This window comes from Astatotilapia calliptera, chromosome 17 (assembly GCF_964374335.1).
Source record: "Astatotilapia calliptera chromosome 17, fAstCal68.1, whole genome shotgun sequence".
Taxonomy (NCBI): Eukaryota; Metazoa; Chordata; class Actinopteri; order Cichliformes; family Cichlidae; genus Astatotilapia; species Astatotilapia calliptera.
The window spans coordinates 7,194,062-7,215,151 of NC_137438.1; the positions used below are offsets into that span (position 1 = coordinate 7,194,062).

At 42.4% G+C, this 21,090-nt stretch overlaps 1 protein-coding gene across 2 annotated transcripts in view; it reads left to right on the top strand.

Moving 5' to 3' along the window:
- The first annotated feature begins 6,953 nt into the window (after positions 1 to 6,953).
- LOC113009498 (receptor tyrosine kinase-like orphan receptor 1) overlaps positions 6,954 to 21,090 on the top strand; it is a 142,838-nt gene continuing 128,701 nt past the window's right edge. For both annotated transcript variants that reach the window (XM_026147809.2, XM_080292009.1), the window contains exon 1: positions 6,954 to 7,396. In XM_026147809.2, coding sequence (XP_026003594.2) covers positions 7,291 to 7,396 — 106 coding nt within the window. In that variant the 5' untranslated portion in view covers positions 6,954 to 7,290. The remainder of the gene's footprint in view (positions 7,397 to 21,090) is intronic.

Consider the following 21,090-nt stretch of genomic DNA (forward strand, 5'->3'; position numbering starts at 1 on the left):
GTTCCACAGTCCCAATGAAAAGTCTTTGCTCTACTTATATAATGTAAATGACACTATATTGTATATATTTTTAATCTAAAGACTGGAAAAACATAGTGTTTTTATTTGATGTTCTAGTTCATTTTCTAGATGTGAACAAGTTTGAGCTCAGTGTGTGATTTTAAAAATGTCTTAGACACCCTAAAAAATGGCATTGATGGATGTAGAGGCACCGCATGAGTCATCGCCATCTTTACACTCTCAACTTTCCGGGTGTGGAGCTGAAGTGTACAGGATGATGTGTGAGGCTATAAAAACTGGGACAAGATGAGTTCTGACCACACAGTTTTACCAAACATTGCACGGAGCCTGGATGTGGTCCAGTTAGAATCCCTTCCAACTCTTCCTCTGGCTCTGCAGGTAATAAGTCAACAAATACTCCAGGAGACACCACACTTATGCGGCCCATTGTCCTGTGGAGTGTGTGTTTGATGAAGGGGCTATGGGGAAACGTGTCAGAATTTAAGATGAAAGAAACGTGGGTGCTGAGGTCTTACCACAAATCAACAAGCTAAAATTTACCGTTGCAGACGAGACAAAAAAAAGTCATTCTCGCATCGCTCCATTTATTCCCACTCCATACACAAATACAAACAAAACAAAGAAGATGTACACAACAATCAACTGCAGCCCTTTACTCTCCTGCTCACTGGAACTTCACATGATTTAGGACCTTGTAGAGACAGGAAAAGGACAATAAAGCGTTGCCTTGGCACCGTTGCATACACTGACCTATTTCCTGGAGTTTCTCTTGTAGGAAATTTGATATCTTTTCAGTTCCTAATTGTATATCACAAAGGTGCTGCCTGCTCACAGTGAAGAACTGACAGAGGGAAAGAGGCCCCTGCAGTTCTGCGTGATGCATGCTGTTGTATCAGCACAGATTGTAGTGTGTTCCTTAAGAAGTTACATTTTGTTTTGGGGGGTTGGTGGGGGTGAACACAGACGACGCAGTGAGGCCAGACAGTCTGTCAGCTGTTTAAAGATGTCTAAACTGTGGTGAAAACCGTCCTCAGTTATCCGCCGCTCAAAGAATGCGCAAAGTGCTAACACATTTTCAGCGTTATTGCAAGGAACGTCAAGTAAAAGTGGATGCTGTTAGTGTTATTAGGATATAAAGAAAGAGAGAACATAGTGGGAAGATGTAGGAAGGCCATTTTTAAGGCCTATCATTATCGCCATCATCAACTTTCATGCTCTTTTATTGACTGAGACATCATCGCCTGGTTTTTAACAAAGAGCCTCCCTGTCCGACTGCTGTGGCCACAGCAGAAAGCCCAAGGGATCTGCTCTTCAAAGAGCCCTTTAGAACCCCGCTCCACTCCGACATGAAAGTTCGAGGATTTCAGCATGCATGGTTGCAATTTTAATAATCTTGTCCTGCTTTGGTCAAAATGAAGTCGACAGACATCAGGCAAAAAGAAAAACAGGCCAATATCAGATGTAAACTCACTACTTGGTCAGTGCAATAGCGAGGTCTCCCCCCCTCCAAAGCCTCCTCCACCCTGCTGAGTCTCCCTACTGTGGAGAAAACCTAAACACTCATCCGGCTGCTTAAACTGAAAATCTCGAAAGGTGCTTCGCAGAGGGGGAAACGGGGTTTACAGATGGTGCACGTCACCTCACACTTTTCTGCAGACTGCAATCAGTCATGCCCAATTTCTTCTGGTTTGACAGTTATTTAGGGTTATTTAGTTTGAATTTGCTGTCCGTGTGATACCGCTGGAGAACAAAAGACCTTTGTTGCTTATGTGAAATCATGCAGATGCAATAAAGGTCTTGGGTCCTCAAGACACTCCACCAGAAGTTCTCAAAGTGGCGACCTGACATACAGTGGGGCAAAAAAGTATTTAGTCAGCCACCGATTGTGCAAGTTCACCCACCTAAAATGATGACAGAGGTCAGTAATTTGCACCAGAGGTACATTTCAACTGTGAGAGACAGAATGTGAAAAAAAAAAAATCCATGAATCCACATGGTAGGATTTGTAAAGAATTTATTCGTAAATCAGGGTGGAAAATAAGTATTTGGTCAATAACAAAAATACAACTCAATACTTTGTAACATAACCTTTGTTGGCAATAACAGAGGTCAAACGTTTACTTTAGGTCTTTACCAGGTTTGCACACACAGTAGCTGGTATTTTGGCCCATTCCTCCATGCAGATCTTCTCGAGAGCAGTGATGTTTTGGGGCTGTCGCCGAGCAACACGGACTTTCAACTCCCGCCACAGATTTTCTATGGGGTTGAGGTCTGGAGACTGGCTAGGCCACTCCAGGACTTTCAAATGCTTCTTACGGAGCCACTCCTTTGTTGCCCGGGCGGTGTGTTTTGGATCATTGTCATGTTGGAAGACCCAGCCTCGTTTCATCTTCAAAGTTCTCACTGATGGAAGGAGGTTTTGGCTCAAAATCTCACGATACATGGCCCCATTCATTCTGTCCTTAACACGGATCAGTCGTCCTGTCCCCTTGGCAGAAAAACAGCCCCATAGCATGATGTTTCCACCCCCATGCTTCACAGTAGGTATGGTGTTCTTGGGATGCAACTCAGTATTCTTCTTCCTCCAAACACGACGAGTTGAGTTTATACCAAAAAGTTCTACTTTGGTTTCATCTGACCACATGACATTCTCCCAATCCTCTGCTGTATCATCCATGTGCTCTCTGGCAAACTTCAGACGGGCCTGGACATGCACTGGCTTCAGCAGCGGAACACGTCTGGCACTGCGGGATTTGATTCCCTGCCGTTGTAGTGTGTTACTGATGGTGACCTTTGTTACTTTGGTCCCAGCTCTCTGCAGGTCATTCACCAGGTCCCCCCGTGTGGTTCTGGGATCTTTGCTCACCGTTCTCATGATCATTTTGACCCCACGGGATGAGATCTTGCGTGGAGCCCCAGATCGAGGGAGATTATCAGTGGTCTTGTATGTCTTCCATTTTCTGATGATTGCTCCCACAGTTGATTTCTTCACACCAAGCTGCTTGCCTATTGTAGATTCACTCTTCCCAGTCTGGTGCAGGTCTACAATACTTTTCCTGGTGTCCTTCGAAAGCTCTTTGGTCTTGGCCATGGCGGAGTTTGGAGTCTGACTGTTTGAGGCTGTGGACAGGTGTCTTTTATACAGATGATGAGTTCAAACAGGTGCCATTCATACAGGTAACGAGTGGGGGACAGAAAAGCTTCTTACAGAAGACGTTACAGGTCTGTGAGAGCCAGAGATTTTCCTTGTTTGAGGTGACCAAATACTTATTTTCCACCCTGATTTACGAATGAATTCTTTACAAATCCTACCATGTGAATTCATGGATTTTTTTTTCACATTCTGTCTCTCACAGTTGAAGTGTACCTCTGGTGCAAATTACTGACCTCTGTCATCATTTTAAGTGGGGGAACTTGCACAATCGGTGGCTGACTAAATACTTTTTTGCCCCACTGTATTTCAGTGTCCGAAATTCACCACTCCTCCACCATAAATTTACTTAAGCAGAAGCATATCTTCAAAAGAAAATTCCCTCTTGCCAGCTTTAAACTCGGGTATGAAAGACTTCTTACATGTAACGAGTTAAAGTGCAGCTGAACACTCATTTGTCATGAATTGCCATATTTATTTACATGAACTGACCGCAGCCCTGGTTTCGATCAGAGGATCAGGCAGCTGTTTCAGTCGGCTGCTTTATATCTCTCAACCATCGTAATCAATGTATTCCTAATTTCCTCAGCTACTCCAGTAGTTGCAGACCAAGGAGACTGCAAAAGTGTGCTGATATACAATCCACGGCATTAAAGAAATTTAACACAGAACAGTCTTGAGAGAGCTTGAAGTTTCTGGATTTGCTTGTTTGTGAGTATTTGATGGTTTTAACTGAAACTTCATTTAATCTGTCATTTCAAGAGAGACTTGAGAACAATAACAATTACAAGAATGCAGCTAGCAGATGGAAATAACATAAATAAACAATACAAGAAATGGATAAAAACAGTTGCAGGAATCATAAAGCGTGCAACAATGACGCTTTGAGAACACCAAGGGGTGTAATTCATTTTAGGACAGCTTACAATTCATACCATTTCAAGTTTAAGGTAACTGAAAACAGTTTTTCCAATGTCAGCGGATATCTCAGGTTAAACAAGAAGACTGGTTTTGTAGTTGGAAAAAGACAGCAATCTTACAATTCGAGACAAGAGTCTTGTTTATTTAAAGGTGTTCAGTATAAGTCAGTCAAATTAAATCCCCAGGGACTTGTAAGGATCAGCAATTAAAGTTTTGGCTACAGAGTGAACAGAGTCACACAGTGGAGAATAATGTGTCTAAAGGGCACTTGTCATACTAACTGCCAGCTCCATGTTTTTAATTGTCAGGTTCTGCTGGAGTATCTTTGTGTGCTTAACAATTCCAAACAATCCTTATTTGTCACACTGGGCCTCTGTGCAGACACTCAGTTCGCCCACGGACTGAAACAGACCTTTTTAGCTCCATTTCACCTATCTTTAAATTTGACTGACTGCCTCTTGTAGACAGAAGGTTTGAAAAGCATGTGGGTGGGGCTTCTGTTCCCACAACCAGTGCTGTGAGCCTGAGATGGCCACATTAGGGATATCTACCTGAAGATGAGCATTTAGGGAAGTCTGAACCCCTGAGAGCTTTTGGCTCATTTGGGTTGCTTTGCACATATGATGAGATTATTATTGAAACTTTGTTCATGTTTAATGTGATCCATTTATTACTATAACAGATTAAATAATAATAAACGCAGACCAAGTCAGCTTTAAGGACTTTAGTTAATTTTCTTGTGTCTGTTTCTGTTTATTTGTGTGTTTTCTATGTTGCAGTGCACTGACCTCTTAGGGCCACTGTACAGACCACTGAATGCACCAGGGTTTACGGTGGGTTAGAAGAGTGTTATCCCTGTACTCTGGGATGACTTTGAGTCTATATGGGTTTAAGAAAGGGAAAGAGGATCATGAGACAGGCATGACATGTTCTGGACTCTTGGGACTGACAAAGTGCAGGGTAAAGTACTGCTGCTTGCGAGCAACCCACTTCATGTTCGTCTCTTGAGTCTGGCAAATAATTCAGTGTCGAGCATTATTTATGCACACTGTTCCTTTATTCTGTTACAGCTAAATCAAAACATACCTCAGAGAGGATGATGTTTCCCTCTAATGAGCAGAGGTGGGTCGCTGCACTGGAGAACCAGAGATACTAAATTGCTACCATTCTTTTTCCTGCTCCCCAAAATGGCTTTCAAAATCCTCCGTGCACACACACACACACACACACACACACACACACACACACACACACACACACACACACACACACACACACACCTGCAGAGACAATGCATGTGTCAGAATCCAGAAGTCAGCAGAGTGAAATTAAACAGAATGTGGATTTACAGAGGAGAAGTGAATTTGGTCAGTCGTATTGTAAACGTCTGAATAGTTATACTGAGATGTGTGTGTGTGTGTGTGTGTGTGTGTGTGTGTGTGTGTGTGTGTGTGTGTGTGTGTGTGTGTGTGTGTGTGTGTCCAGCCAGGCACAAGAGAACATTGTCTTTTCTTTCTTTTTGTAACTTTCCAGCTTTCATCTGTTTTATACACTTAATGCATGTAAAATGAGTTAAACATTTGCATATGTTGTTTTTTAGTATGTTACATTATTCATCTAATTAAAAATATTAAAGAAAAACTATACTGAACAGCACCAGATGGATCATTATCAGTTAATACAGAGAGATCAGTTAAGCTCCATTTGCAGTTTCTTAAATCACTTTAATTTGATCTTCTAAAGAGTTAGCTCACAGGAAACAGGAAGTGGTGTTCGTTTAAAAAAAAAAAGACTTCAAAAAGTGTGAAGGTTCTACACTTTGTTGGAAAACCTAAACGTTCCCTTAAACATCATTAGTGCAATAAAGCACAATCATAAGGGTAACTTCAGTTCACACTCCTTGAATTTCTTATAAGTGTATTTAGCGTGTATTTTTTTCATTAGAGAATATTTTCCTTCTTGTAACCACTGGACCTTATAAATCATGTGTACCAGTGACAGCTCGAACAAAAAGGCTGTTTAGTGCCTCTCAGCCTGCAGGGAACTGAGAAGCTTTCTTTGGTTATTTAATTACCTCCACCAAGGAAGTTATGGGATTGGTTTGGTTTGGTTGCACTAAAAAAAAAAAGGGATTTGCATGAACATTTTTTACCAAAGGTGCAGCCGATCTGGATCTGGATCCAGGAACTTTTGAAAGGACTCTTCACCATGGTGAAATTGGGTACAAAGATGCACAGATCTCGCAGTATCTTTACAATCACATGTCAGATTAAAAAGGAAAAAGCAACTGGTAGACTTTGATTTGATGTTCTCAAGAAAATATGACTTCTGGATCCAGGGAATCTGTTTACACGTGGCTTAGAGGGAATGCTGTCTTCTTTTAATTGTTGATTTTTGTTTATTAATTGCTATACTTTATTTATCTGGAAAAGCCCCAAATTGTACATAACAAATATAAAATGGGTCAATATATAAAACTATGCAACCAATATGCAAATTTTAAAAAAAGAACAACAAATACGTTCGTTTTTTAAGTTTATAGGATGCACTTTATAGTTCGATATAAACAGCTGTAGATATAAATTCAGTTGTCGTGAATTTTACGGCAGAGATTTGAATCACTGATCTCTTCTATTAAGCGTTTTAGTGATTGAAGTAAAGCAGGAAGCACAAATGCGGGGTCTCCATCTAAAAACTGAATACTCCTCAGATATTTCACTCACAGATTTAAAAAAAACACACGAGGTAGACTCTGACCGCCCTCCGGACAGTTCCTGTAGTGCACGCACGATGGCGACACTTGGCTAATCAGAGCCATGTGGCTTCTGTGGGCACAACTTCTCCCGATGAAGTTTGCTGGAAGGATTGCGCTCAGTCGGAGAGGGAGAGAGAGACAGACTGAGAGGAGGCAAAGCGGAGCTGGGCTCGAGCGAAGAGGAAAGGCACAGAAGCCAGGACAGACGGAGACAGCTTTCTTCAAGAAGCACCAATTTGTTTTCATCCTAGGGAGAGTTTTGGTGGGCTTTGAAAAAACTGCTGAAACGACCTAGAACTGATCAAAACGCCGAGCTTAGAGTGGTTATTATTATTATTGTTGGGGTTATATTACTTTTTTTTGTAGGGGGACGGACTCAAAATTGATTATTGTGTGTGGTGGATGTGAAAAGCGTGGAAAGGTTTAACACACAACCGAAGGAATGTATCTAAACCGGGCAGCGGCGAACCAGCGACTCTGGAGATGTCCACCATGCGCGCTCTGGATCGCCCTGCTCCTCCAAAGTGTCCTGGACCTGAGCGCGTCTGGTGAGTCTCCCAAAACTTTTTTTCCTTAGCCTTCACTTCTAAAATCATCCATTTTCCTACTCTCCTCTGCTGACATTCAACTTTCTAATCTGTCAGCCTTGACGAAAAACTCCTGCAAGGGCTTCCAACATGTTCCCAACGCGCTCCGCTGCGGCGTTGCGCTTCTTTTATTTTAACGTGCTGTAAAGACGGTTCAAGCCATCCATCCCCATGTTTACATTTTGCTTGTATATTTTAGGCCGACTTTTTGTCTGTGGCTCCTGAAATCATCTGTTAAGTGACCCCATACTGCCGGCCATCGTTCAGCCTCTCTTCTCATGCAAATGATCTTTGGTTTTTTAGATTATCGTCCCATTGTCATTCTGAAGGCTCGGCACGGGGAAATACTCCACTCCAGTGGCGGACAATAGGGGGGCTCTTAACGAGTCAGCTGGATGCCCATTGTGCCCACTCTAACCACGCCCCTCAAAAATCTGAGCGTTAAAGATAAGGAATGTGTGAAGGCTTATTTAAAAGGCAAACAACCACTGCATGTAGTGTTAGGTTTGGTTGATGGCGGGAGGGGTTATCGCTGATGAAGGCAGTAAGATGGGGATGCATGCATGGGCTCCAGAAGCCTGTGGCCTCTTGGAAACAGGATTCGGTTTACGTATACGTGTATCCTTCAACACAGACATTTAAATAACTCTTTATTATAGTTTATTTGTGTGTCCGGACTCTCTCACTGCAGTTTGCACTGCACAGAGCCATGTGTGCCTGTGCAGTGCTGGCATCTTAAAGTTAAAGATGACCTGATAGCAAATGCGAGTGGCCTGTGGCTGATTCCCATAAGTGTGATTGAACTGAGTTTGAATTGAGTTTGAATTGTTTACGAAGCTGCTCCTGGAAGGCATTTTCCTCCTTTGTCCTGGCTTTTAAGTGTTTATAGTGTATGAAACAATCCTCCCCATCCAGACCAGTGGTGATGAATTGTCTCCGGAAAGTTTTTCGGGGTTTGCTTGGATTATCCCCGTCCTCCATAAATGCCTTTTCAACTGTTATTTACAGTGAAGGTGTGCAGCATTTCCTGTATTGGGCGTCAAGCATTTCACCAAGGCCTGTCTTTTTTCTCTCTTTCTCTTTCCTCTCTGTATCCTCAGTCCTCTCTTTTTTTTGCTCTGAGGCAGAGAGGAATGTTAATTCACATTACTTAAGTGGATGAGTTAGCTATAACTTATTCCTCAAATGGAGTTTAATGGTTGAATATGAAGTGGAGAGGAGCCAAACCCCCTGATCCTTTAGGTACTTCATATCTGGAAAGAGACAAGTGGAAATGACTGTGTTTCCCACCCACCCACATACGATCCAGAGGGAAAATACTCTGAAAATTAATTTTGAAATACTAATACTGTTTTCCATGAAGAAAACTCCCATGGCACCCTCTTCAACTAATATCATCTATAAACAAAAAAAGCTTCAGAATCCTTTTCTCCCAGAGATAATCGGCAGCTGCTGCTTCCAGTGACTTTCATTCTGATTTTCTCTCTCCATTTAAATGAATGTCACTTTATGATGAAACTTACTGGTGTGCTGCACATTAATGACACTCATTTGCAAGCTTTTTTTTATCCCTTAATCACAGCAGCTCCAGGATATGTTTGTGGACAATGCTGTCTTTTTCGGCAGAGTCAGAGAGGAACAACAGTGCGGTTTCACTGTAATCAAATGTTAAGACAATAATTCCGGACAAAGTGATCAGGGGCTGTACTGTGGTTGCAACGGAGCAAACAGGACAAAGAGGAATCTTTAAAGTGTGGTCGTTGTTGTCTTTATTTGCTGCCGTCTGGTGCGCTGGGCAGGCTGTGTGCTTCCATTGAAGAGGTCGGAGGTCACAAGTCTGTCACTGTAGTTTAAATGCGAGCATTTCCAGGAAAGGTCAGGCGTTTCCCCGGCCGCAGGGAAGGATTTTGTTTTATATGGTGGACATGCAAAAGGGTGTGCAAATTAGCGGTTAAAAATCTGTGCACCCTTTCAGAAAACATTTTAAACCTAAGGAAATACTTTCTTCATTTGCAGGATTAGAAAATGTCAGTTAATGTACACCATTGGCTGATTGTAGGAAATTTGATGATTTTCCCCGTGCATTCCCTCTACTTGCCAAAAGCAGTTTAGGCATCACTATCAGCCCTCAGGGTGCTAAAACCAACAGATCGTGAGATTTTATTCTTATAGGCACTGCTTCACTTGTAAATCACAAATGTTACTGCCATGCATTTGTGCAGAGTGGGGGACAAAAAAAAAGGCCACCTAAAGTTTAACAGGGCTTTTTATTTTTTGTCCAAACATGATTTTATTTTATTTTTTTATTTATTTTTGCTGTGCCAGCAGGGCTTTTTTTTGTTTGAATCACCTGAGTTTGAACCCAGGTGGAACCGCGTGGAAATCAGATTTCAGCTAAAAGCAGCCATGCTAAAAAGTCCCACCTTTTTATTTAAACATGGAGATAAGCACTGCATGTTCATCTGTCGGCTCAGTGATAATCTTATGACAAATTCCTAAAACCAAATGGACAAAAAATGTTTTAAATCCATGTAAACTGTGTAAATGTTCCTGAATGTGGGACATTCACCTCTGGGCATGAAAAGGTCCAGTGCAGGGCAGGGACTATGGGAAATGTGTTTAGAATTGCATTTAGCCGTTTAAAAACACTTGGGAAGGCTATAAATCATGCCGGGTGGAACTGACGCGGTACAGTTTTCAGTGGGACACACTGTTGACAATAAAGGCACTTCACCCCTGGAAAATCCAATTGGTCTTACAGGCTGAGTGTGTAGGAGCTTGTCCTGGTCCGTCTGCCACTGACATGCCTATCTGGACTGTTTTATGTCTCCTGGTGTTTTCTTAGACTCTTATTTGGGGGAACAGACCACATGAAGTGAAAAAGAAAGCTCAGAATTTGTGGTTTCGTTTCTTTTATGAGGACTTGTTAAAAATTTTACATATCAGCCACTCCTTCTGCTGATTTTTATTTTGTATTTTTTAAGCTGCGCAGTGCATGTGATGGCACGTTTCTCACTTTGAGAGTGCCTATTTCAAATTATTCAGCGTTTTATCCAGATGCTCTGGCAAATGTTTGGCTCGGTCTCGAGTGGTACATCTCTTTAAGATCGATGACCCGGCCGCGTCTAAAACTCCACTCCTCCGCTCTTGACATTGCACATTACACTAAGTCAGGCATCAACTGCCGAGGATCTCTAAAAGCTTTTGGCAGACGCAAAAGAATGTGGCAGGATGTGGCACACACACACACACACACACACACACACACACACACACACATCTACATATTTTGAGACAGCTTGACTCAGTTCTGAGTGTGCGAAACTGGGAGAAAAAGCATAGACGTTAATTTAATCAGCACACGCCTGTAAATCATAAGCTCAAACTCTGTTTTATGTCACTGATTTAAAGCGCCGGTGTGTAAACTATGTCGTGCACTGGCAATTACCTACTTCCCACTCGTTATTAGGCACATGTGTTTGCCGAGGCTCGGCGTGCCTCAGTGCTGCCACGGGGCAAACTGTTTTGGAGAATATTGTGTGATAATTGTTTAAATGATGTAGAGCCAGCGGGTAATTTGCTTCCAAATGATAATAAAAAGGTTCAAGATATCAAATGACTCTTTGAGTGCAACTTTTTTGGTTGTTTTTTTCCCCCTAATAAGACCCACAATTGCAGTATTCACATAATAGGAGATTCAGAAGAACTTTCCTTATGTTGCTTGGCTGGAATGTCCTGATAATATGCTGTCAGTAGTTGGGTTGTCAAAGGAATTTTTTTAAAAAGGAGAGCTAGATTTGAGTTTCCTTTCTTTTGTATATCTGCTCTGCCAAGTGAGGCAAAAGCCTTTTTTTGTGAACGACGAGAAGTGTAAATTTCCTGCATTTGCGCAATACTGGCAGAAACCAAAAAAAAGAGAGAAAGAAAAATGCTCCCATTTCCACAAATCGGACTCAGTGGAGCGGGGTGGTGTTTTAGTGGCAAGGTTTTCCTTGGAGAGGCAGCGTTTAATCAGAGGCTAAAAGCGCTGCACTCAGATCCTCTTTGGAGACGTTTGATAAAGTTTCTGCCACTACAAACTGTAGCCAAGCGTGAAAACCTTTTTCCTGCAATTTACTGTCTGCACAGGAGGTCAGCCTGTTAGAAAGGAAAAAACCTCTACAGGGTTCAGGGAACTGCGGTCTGGATTAAGAAAAAAGGAGAAACAACATCGGTTCAGGCTTTGGTGCTGCAGTTGAGGAGCCAGTGTGTAGATGGCACTTGAATGATTTTAGCAGAGTGAGAGTCTAGACTGAGCGGGGAAATAAGCTGCATTAGGGTGGCGTTCTCCAGAGCAGAGCATTAATTGGCCATATTTTCCCGCTCCCGCCGACTGACCTGTACCGTATACGTCCAACCGCAAATGAACTTGCTTTCTATACCTTCCATTTGATACTTTCTGTGTTGATGTCTTTTGGCTGCTGCCTGGAAGACAAATTACTCCTGCCACATTAAAAAAAGAAAAGAAAAAAAAGCTCTGTGCTGTATTTTATACACACAACACAATGAGTCCTTTGCTGCAGTTGTAAGGTAGGCTTTAAGAGAGAGACCGTGCTGATGACAAAGTGACACTTTAATGAGTCTAATGGAATAAGCCACACATACTGCATATTAGGGCTGAACGATTATGGAAAATAATCTAATTGCGATTTTTTGCCCCAATATTGCGATTGCGATTGCGATATGCGATTATTTTTTAAGGTCTTTGTCTTCTGTATTATTAAACAAAGACAAGCAATACATCATATAGTATGGCCAATACTATATTACATTAATTTTAAACTGTTCTTTCCTGGAAGACAGACCTCTGTTATGATGACATGAGGTGATGCATGAATTGATGACTGACATTTTTATTTAACTTCTTCAATCACAACAGTATATTTGAACATACACAATAGTTTATTTTTAGCTTACAAACATCTGAGCATAAAGTGCTGACAAGGAACCCTGGTGTAAACATTAAAATGAAAGTCAGTACAATGTGCAGATTGCAGAAATATACATAAAAAAAAATCAGTGGCTTTACCACACTCAGTTTTTCGACATCTGTGAACTACTAGACAGTCATTCAATTAAAAAATAATATTAAATAAATAAAACTAATAAATAAAAAATACACACATCTTACTGATCTCTGCAGTCAGTAACATTACACATAAAGTGCAAACATAATAGCAATTGTATAAACACACACACAAACACGCCTTTAAAGTTTAAAGGCGTGAAATTGGACGGTCTAGCCTTCTGAATCAGAAGGCTAGTTCTGATTAGCGTCACCGCTGTCTCGGTGGAGTTTAATAAACTCGGCCGTCTGCTTCTTGCTATCTAAAATATAACCAGACACTGGCGTAAATTCTCGACTGTCTCATACTTCTGTTTAATAAGTTTTCTGTTTGACGTTTAGTCAGCTGTGTGAAAACCAAGGAGGAACCCACCCGGGGGATTAATAAAGTTTTATTTTATCTAATCTAATAACTTTAATCTCAGCCAAACCGATTTACTCACGAACAAACAAAACACTGAAAAAAGCCCAACAATAACATTTTTAGGTTGTCTAAGTGACTTATATATTACGTTTAACCCGAGCAGCGAAACTCCGCGGTGATCTGAAAATGATGTGAGTTGTGCCGTTCTCGGCCGCATCAGTAACCCTCGAGCTCCCGGCTAGCTGTCGAGCTGGTGGGTAGCAGACGCCTCTGAAAACGTCGAAGCACTTTTGCAAATATGGGATATCTTGATAAACCGAGCAGATATTTGATGTTTACACAACTACTTTCTCGCCTGAAAATATGTTAAAAGTTTATTTTGTGACCCAGAAAGATTAGTATGAGTAATTTTAAAACTTAGTAGCGGCCGCCATTGCTGGAAACTGGAGTTTGGCTGGGCCGCGCTATGAATTCTGGGATATGGTAGTAATTTGGACAGCCTTCGGCACGTCGCTGTGACGTAATCGGTCTACAAATGCGGCCTCAGGAGGATGCAGCCCATGAATTTGGACATGTCCAGAGTATAATCGCAGCCTTTGCGGTTAGAAAATTGCACTTGATCATGTCGCGATATTATCGCAAATGCGATATATCGTTCAGCCCTACTGCATATCAATTTTCCATACGGACTTGGCACGGTTTCGCGTTGTGGACCGTGGGGAAAGGGTGCTGCTTTAAAGAGCTCTAAATGTCACTGAAGCCCCACTCCTTATTCGAGTTTTATCAAATTACTGCTTTGCAAGTGTCCTTCACAGCTCGTGCTTAATATGTGGAGATCATGCTACATTTCATTTAATAAGGGGTTCGGATGAAACATGGCTTTTTAAACTCTCCTGTATGTGCCAGAGTAAATCTTTTTAAGCCCTGTTTGTCTAGCATTAAGGACTTGAGAAACTTCTACTGGAAGCAGACGGGCAGATCTCAGTTCAGCCACAATTAAATCTTTGTACAACACCAGGCTCCCACCAAGGGGATGAAATACCCCCAATTTAATGGGCGTCACTGCCAAAAAAAAATCAATATTTGTTTTCCATGAAAGATATGTTCACTTTATGGATTATTAAGAGAGATGGCACTGTCATATTTGTGTGCAAAACTAGAAATATGCGTGTCGTTTCTTCACAGCTGTTTAAGTATAGGGTTTGGCATTCTCTTTTAATCTGCTATTTTGTTTCTGCATTCAATTAGTAATATGTTAGTCCATAACACTTAAGTCTGAGATAACCTTTCTATGGCTAAAGCTTCAAAATCCAAAGAATACAAAGATCTAAAAGAGAGAAATGCAGAAAGTCATCAGTTGTGATGCTTTAACCACACAATGTGCAGCATTTTGCACTAAATCAACTCATCATCTGGTCACAGCAGCTGGACCGAAGGCCTCAGACCCACATCTGTGGTAGCTGCATACTTCCACTTGAGGGCAGTGTCAAAAATATGTGGAACAACTGATTATGGGTGACACAGTTGTCCATATTTGTGTCGATGTGGGTCCTTTAACATTTAACTTGTGTCTCAGAGAAGACAGATGCCACATACACAGACTTTTTCACTGATTTCTCCTCGGTGGTTCTACGACCTTTATTTGTTGTTGTTTTTTTCATTCTTCCTCTTCGTGGTGGACACAACTTGGATAATTCCCTTTCCTGTTTAGGCCTACTTGTTGAGCGCTTGACTTACGCACAGCATAATGTCTGTTTAGCTGCTTGGAGGACTGCACACAAGCCTCTGTGTAGGTTGATTGCCGTGATCTTTTTCTCTCTGTGTGTTAGGGTTAACCAGCCTGAGGAGGAGTGTTCACTTTGATAGGTGACACTGGAGGAATGGTCAAAAGCATTAAACAAGTACACAGTGTTCGTGGTCGCAGATGATCTGCATTCTTTAGAAAAGCCTTGCCTATCATTGCATGTTTTCATGGGGACACACAGACGTTTTTTCCCCGCATGATGAGAATCAGAAAATAGTCAACCCCTCTGCTACCTTTCAAAACCATCAGCATGACATCAAAACTCATTGGCACTGTTCCTATCTGGCTGGCAATCACATGCTAATGCTTTTAATTTTCTTTTCTGTACTTTCTCACTTTCCTGGCTGTGTCCTCTCTCTCTTTCTCAAACACACACTGTCTCTTTTGCCCCCTCTCCTTCTCTTCAGTTTCTGAGTGGCTCCTCAACTTTTTCTCCTTTCTTTGCCTGGCTGACTGACATGCTGCTCTTGGCTGAGCTGCTTGTGTTTACTCAACAATAACTGAGAGCAGGGTGGCTCCACAGCAGTTCCTACGCTCTTCAGGGAAACAAAGATAACTACTCGTGCAGGCTTTCTGGCAGGATTGTTTGCCAGTACGCGGCTTCTCATACTAGAGCTGAGATGGAGCGGCATCTTGTGCTGTCAGCTGACGCAAAAACACTTCATTCTTTCAAATGATTCATTGCAGCCATGGCGAGATCATGAGAGGGATCTTTAGCTAGATTTTTCCGTAGTCAACGCAACTCTTGATGCGTCTTTGAGGCTCTGTGGGTAATCTTTTCAGAACGCAGTGGTTACGCGGCAAAAAAAGCACTGGACCATCAGCTCCACAGTGGCATTTGTATAAACTTATCACTCCGCAGTTATTAATAGAACCGTATCACATGCGTTTTTCTCACAATTTCCAAAATCATTCCCAGCAGATCCTTCGCTCAAATCTTTATTTTTCTTACTTTTTCTCTCTCTCTCATTTTTTTTCATGCCTCTGGAGCGAAGCCGTAGCACACGCCGAAAGTGCTCGGCATATAGACTTCAGCCTGCTTGCAAAATACTTAAACCAGACACATTTGGGCTTCAGGAAATTTGATTTTACGGGGCATCGTATGATTTGTGTTCGGCTTGAATAAACTGTGTGCTTCCTTGTTGAATGTGTCTGTTTAGGCTCTCGTGCAGCCACTCAGGAGGTTTTTATGTTTGTATAAGATGCAGAGAGAAGTGTTTTCCCGTGTCTTTGGCCTGTCATTGCTTTGTGATTACATTTAGTGGCCACAGAAACTGTAATCCCGTCGTTGCCAGAAGCTGAAGCATTTTTCCCTTTTGGGGATTAAAAAGGTTTTTAGTGTAAAGCTGCCAGTTTAACAAGTCGATTTGGCCACTAAACAGGTTTAGGGATCTGCTAAAACAACACTAAGCTCCTTTCACTTTATTTATGTGTTTTGTTTGTTATTGGGGAATAAAAATGCTCCAATCAGCAGGCTTTGAGCTCTCAAACTGACTGAAAGAGAAACACATTTCTGCCATACTGGCTTCTCTTTATTGGCTCCCTGTTAATTGCAGAATTTAATTCAAAAGCCTTCTCCTTACAAACAAGGTCTTGAATCAAGCCCCATCATATCTTAAAGACCTCTAGCATATCACCTCCCTGAGCCTTTTTCTGTTTGAGGTTTATTCCTGTTAAAAGGGAGTTTTTCCTTCCCACCGTCGCCAAATGCTTGCTCATAGGTTTCATTCTAGTATTGCAGGATCTTAACCATACAATGTCAAGTTCCTTGAAGCAATTATTGTTGAGATTTGGAACTATACAAATAAAACTAAATTGAATTGAACTTACTTTGCCACTATTTCCATCTTATTCCACCTCTATATTCTATGGATATATTGGTATTGCAATGTAACTCAATTAATGCAATATATATAAAAACAATACAGTACAGAAGGAAAGGAAAGTCAGTCATTTAGAAACATTGTCAGCACCTGGTTGGTTCAGCAGAGGATCGACTCTGAGCGCTGTCGGCAGCACATCTGGCAGAGTGTGTGAAACACATTGGCGGAAAGTGCCAAAATATCAGCATTTGAATTTTTTACACCCAAAACATCCATCTGGCTCTAGTGTGAAGACTTTTGGTCCATACATATATTAAAGAAATACAATCCAACTTAACTAAACAAGTAGGGGGTAATATTACTAAATCCAGCGTGTTTTCAGTGCAGCGTAGTCACCTTCAGCAAATGTCTTTGTATTAGCATTAGTGGAGACATGGCCTTAGTGTGTTTGTTTAACCAAAGCCTCGTCACCTTGTTCTCCGTGCAGGCGCCCTGTTTAACCAGCAGCCAGTGTTTACCCAGCCACTTGATTCACACAAAAAGACTCGAGAGAGGCTGCGCCTTGAAGTGGCAGCACAGTCCCGTTGTCCGACTGATCTCGCACATTTTTTTCCATTAGGCTGACAAACGGCGCCAAGTCAGCATTTTGTGGTAAAAACAGGTCTGTTTGCATGTGCGGCCTGTGAATTGTGACACCAGATTTCAGGGGCAAAATTTAGATGCAAGCACGCAACTATAAATCTAACAGTGACTTAGCATGAATAGAGGGGAAAAAGGCACAAATGACCATAAGAAATTTGACTTAAATGGAAATCCCCTTTCTATCCATTCTAATCCTGTGTCGACCGCATTCACCGAGGAATCTGGAGTTAAAGGTCTCATTTGGATGTGAGTCTGAAATGCAGTCACTGCAGTTAAATGCCCATCTACCAAACCACTGCTGCCCAGGCATCTGGCTGATTTAGCACCACCAGGAAGCTGCTGTCCCTGTGCGGTCAAGTCTTCTGTCATTGATCGGATTTGGTGAAAGAGGAAAAATGTTCAACGATGCAGATTTGAAAAAAATTCTCACTTTAAGATTCTAATTTTCCACTTTGTCTTTTACTCAAGAAACCTGGTGGTAGCATGATTTTAGCAGATTATGGCATGCTTAACTCTTAAGAGTTTGGGCAAGCCTTCAAAGATCCCTTTATTGTGGTGAGGAATAGCTGTTACCATACTCATATCCCTTTTGGCTTGATGGCCTCACTATAAGGCAACTTTTTTTCCCTCCAAGGTGAAAAGTTATTGATTCCTTTGTTGCCTAACTATCCAGAGTGTGTCTCTGTTTTGTAGCAAATGAGTGAAAATAACAGCAGGACCGAAGGTTATGTGCTTCTGACTGTCCGGATGCATTAACCAGAGCTTAGAATGATGGAGGCAGTCCTGTGTTTGAAGTCTGAGCGGCCCGTGGGTTTCGTGGTCAGATCTGCAGGAATGCTTATGAGGAAAGCATTCCTGCAGTCATGGAGCAGGAATCTCTTTGTTTTAAAAGTGACAAAATGTATGTTATCTCCTCCACTTCTCTTCCTTTTGTGTTCGCTCAACTCGTGTTTGTATCGAACCTGGCATAAGCTGGAGAGGGATCTCGTCAGCTGGCTCGCTCCTGACCAGGAATTCATACATTTATCCTGTGGGACGCTGAATGCTTTTCTTTTTTTCCCCCATCCGTCTTTGAGGCGAATAAAAAATGATGGGGAGTGTTGAGGGGAAAATTCAATTTACCCATTAAAGCTGCCCTCCTGTTTTTCATATTTCTGCTTTGAACGGTTGTTTTACTTCCCGGTAGATGTTTATCAAAGCTGACGCCGACTTGGAAGCAACCCCACTTTAAGGTTATGTGCTGGTACGGCTGTGTCCCGCATGCCAGCAGTCTTCTCACACCTAGCTCTGCTCTCTTTTCCTGTCTCTCTATACATCTGTCTCCGTCTTCCCTCTAAGTCTCTAACCCCTGCTTGTCTTCAGAGAGCATTGATTTCAGCAGGGCAGGAAATGAAACTACATTGCCCTGTGACTCCCAGCAGGAGAGAAGGGACCTGGGGAGGGAAAGAGGAAGAGGTTCATGAAGCAAAAGGAGTCCAAAACTAGTGGAGGTTTTTTTTCTCTCTGCAGAAAGGGATTAAAAGATTTAAAGCACGAGGAGGTGAGTGAGGATCGGGATGGAACTGTCTCGGCACGGAGAAATCTGAGCAGGCTACGAATGTTATTGAGACGGGAAAATATTTTCCTAGAGGTGTTTGACTGACAGCAGGCTTAAATTTACTCCCAGCTAAGTCCTATCAGTCAAGAATCTGAATGATCCGACCCGTTAAACTGAAACAAACAGCCTCCGAGCAGCAATGTCGGAAGGGGTAGGGGCCTTCGTAGAAAGAGGAGCAGAGGCCTTCACGATCTTTGAAAACTCCTGACCTTCATCCCTCCACCAGAAGTCAGTGATCTTCTCCACAAGAGGGGCCTATATAAGAGGCTTAGGCCCTTGTGATCCCACTGCCTGTTTGTCTAACCTCTGCGTGGCTGCCTCAGCAGCACTAAGCTTTGCCCGCAAAGAGCTCATTACCTCTCAGCCCTCTATCTCAACTTCATTGAGCCATTGTAGCAGTTGGAACACAGGTTTAAGTGCTCCTGATTATGAACGTCGTTAAACCCTTTACACTAAAATATGATGTGATCTCATGCCATGTCAGCACTTGTGTCTTAAAAAAAACAAAAAACAAAAAGCCAACCAAGGATTAAATTTGGAATTGTTGAGCAATGCATGGAGGCGGCATTATTTCCTACCAGAGCAAAAAACAGATTCCCAGCATTTCACCGTCCCGCAGCAAGCTCTAATGGCACATAAAACCTGTCATGTCATTGCAACCATAATTGGAGCAAAGAAGAGATGGCACAGCGTCAGCATCTTTCCAGACGTTTACCCACGGCCCCCGGTGCGCTTAAATAGAATATTTATTGGCCTTTTCATTGAAATGTACAGCTGTTTATACCGTGCATGCATTGTGTAATGATGTTTTGCAACGAGGCTCTCGGCCCGTCGCTGTAGATGTATGCAGACCTCTATAGTTAAACAGGGGAAAGATATATTGAGACATCTCTGCTGTGGACATTGGAGCTTATTATTTCTGACGTGCCCGGCTGGCGTGCTGATCTTAAACGGGCCGGCGCTGATAATTTGGATCGAGACAGATCGCCGCAGTGGTGATTCACGACTGTTTGAGTGGGAGTTTTAAACAGTAATGGATTCGGTTTAGAAGTTTCCCCTCCTGGTACCGTTCAACAGTTTGGACAACTCATGGCAGGGACTTGCGATGGAGTTTGGCAGACCAACGTCTTGTCTAAACCCTCCTTCTCCTCCTTCAGTTTTCTCCTACTCTTTGTCAGCATCTTAATGCCCCCAGCCCCCCCCCCCCGATACTTATTAAGATTTCCAAAGCAGACAGTTTGCTGTGAAAACTGTCTAAGATATAGTTATTTCAGATCTGGAATGTGTTCTGCTCTCCTCACTTTTTATTTTAATTTCTTTTCAATCCTCTGTGTCCTCAGTCAGACGGCGGTGACCCACTGCCCCCCACCCTCCTCCTCACTGCCCTCGCTTTGCACTCCCTGGGATTTGTTAGTCCATTTACCCTTTAATTCAAACCTGATTTAACTCCAGCCAGCTGGCTAGCTTAACCCCCCCCCCCCTCTCCCCCCACCAACACTCATGACGGCCCTGAGCAGGAGTGGACATTGTGTTTTTGTCTCGATATGTGTTCTTGCGTGCATGGAGAGCACACGGCCCCTCCAAACATTGAATTTCCAGGCAACTGAGCGCCCCTTTATGATCGCTGCAAACAGCCGACACTCTTCCACTCATTTTGGTCATAAAAAACAGCGTTCCACTGATGGCCAAATGACGTCTGTGTGATCGCGCTTCCCCGAGTCGTGACAAACAGAAGATTTAGTGCATCAGAGTCCTTACTGTTGCTCACAAGTGCAAAAAGCCGATGTCTCTGCACTTGATAAATGGGCTCTTTGATTTCTGTTAGATCTGTTTGATACTTTTGCTGAACTGCATTAGGCTGAAACATGTTAGGCACATCAAAACGAGATAACCAGAGTGCACTTGGACCGAGTTGAAGGGTAGGACTATGGCGAGGTGATATATTTAGAAATGGCCTCTGTGCTTGCTGTAGACCTGCGAGTTTATTTAAGGAAGCTGTAATTTTCCTGCCAGCTGCCCTTCCATGTTTAATTGGGACAAATAGCTCATTGCTAATGAATTTATTGTAAGCTTGTAAACGTGTTTCGGAAGTCCTAGGACTCTGGTTGATTGTCAAATACCATCACTCAGTGTGCAAAAAAATGTCTCCAGAAATTTGCAAAGACTCCTCCCTTTAAATGCGACAGTTAGTCATTCAGATTTTTTTAAAAGGCTTTCCTGGCTCAAGTCTTATAAAACGAGAAGAAAAACAGTAGTTAAAGAGTTTCCAAGACAATAGACGAAAGGTGTTTTACTGCCGGCAGATAGCAGCCCGCGTGTTT